The following is a 1272-nucleotide window of genomic DNA, read 5'->3' on the forward strand; positions in this document are numbered from 1 at the left end:
GAGCTGGGCCTGCACAAGGCGAGGCCTGCGGAGCCAGCCAGGGGTCTTCCTCCTGAGTTTTACCCCAGTGCATCCTGGTTTTTGGCCTCGTGATTTCTGCAGACACTGTGGCATCTCCAGAACGTAGTGACAAAACAGACACTCCAGAAACTGCTGCCCAGTGGGCAGAGCAGCGTCTGTGGGGTCAGAAAGAACAGGTGCGTGCTGGGTTCCCTGAGACTGTGTGACCGTGGGCAAGTCACCACCCTTCTCTGTTCCTCCATCTCCTCATCTGTCGAGTGGGCAGTGTCCGCTCCACAGGATGATGGTGAGGATGACACAGGGAGACGTGCCCAGGACGCGCCCTTAGTCGGCCCCGACAGAGGTTTAATGCTCCCCATCTTCTAGCTCCATTGACACAGGACCCCTTAGAGCTGGACTGGGAGCCGGGTGACTGTTCTGTTAGCACCCTCATTTCTCACTGCTCACATCGACTGTGATTCTTCTTCCTCCCTTCCCAAGAGAAATAAAGGTGCCGCGTGTTTAGCATGGAGCCTGTCAGCGTTGACAGGTCAGCCTTCATGCACCAGGTGAATACAGGTCGCATCCTTCAGGAGCCGGCCCTGACTCACCCAAACACCAGTCAGGGCAGCCCTTCACATGCCTGCAGAAACCCTGTGCTTAGCGCAGCCCCAGCCTTCATCAGAGCGCACAGCAGGGCAGCCCTGCCTCGGGAGTCCTGCTTGCTGGAGGGAGGGAGGCCGGGGAGGACGGGGTGGGTGGCTTTCTAAGGGGCGCGATGGATTTCAAGGCAGTTCCACGTGTGCTCTGAGCCCTCACCCACTCCCTGGGTGGCAGCGTCGCCGTTCTTGCTGGCATCTGGGAAAGTGACCACCTACCGAGCGCGTAGAGAGCGACCCTGCCCGTGTACTGGGCTAGCTTTCCATACAGCTCGGAGCACAGGGCGTTGGTGGCCGCGAAGCAGATCATCACATAGCCCACGAACTGGATGCCCAGGGCGCAGGTGGTGTAGGACTGCGGAGGAAACACAGAGTCGTGTCACCGTCGTCCTCAAGGGCTGGGCTGGGCGCTCGGCTGGCACTTGGGTGGCTTTGCTCAAGGATGTGGTGTGTGCTAACACGTGTCCTGCCGGTGGCATCTGGCTTGCTGAGCTGGCCTGAGACCTCTGTCTAGGATTTCTAGCTCCTGGTGTGGACAAAAACACTGGCGCTTCTAGGAAAAACCCTCTCCTGGGCAAAATCTAACACAGAATGGTTGGGACAGACATCTGGA

General features: G+C 58.8%; 1 protein-coding gene across 1 annotated transcript in view; it reads right to left on the reverse strand.

Annotated features, from left to right (window-relative positions):
• The window catches only part of UNC93A (unc-93 homolog A), a 37592-nt gene that overhangs the window by 14528 nt on the left and 21792 nt on the right, over positions 1 to 1272 (reverse strand). Inside the window, exon 6 of the mRNA XM_019659454.1 lies at positions 820 to 1014. Coding sequence (XP_019514999.1) covers positions 820 to 1014 — 195 coding nt within the window. The remainder of the gene's footprint in view (positions 1 to 819; positions 1015 to 1272) is intronic.

Source organism: Hipposideros armiger, unplaced genomic scaffold (assembly GCF_001890085.2).
Source record: "Hipposideros armiger isolate ML-2016 unplaced genomic scaffold, ASM189008v1 scaffold_299, whole genome shotgun sequence".
Classification (NCBI taxonomy): Eukaryota; Metazoa; Chordata; class Mammalia; order Chiroptera; family Hipposideridae; genus Hipposideros; species Hipposideros armiger.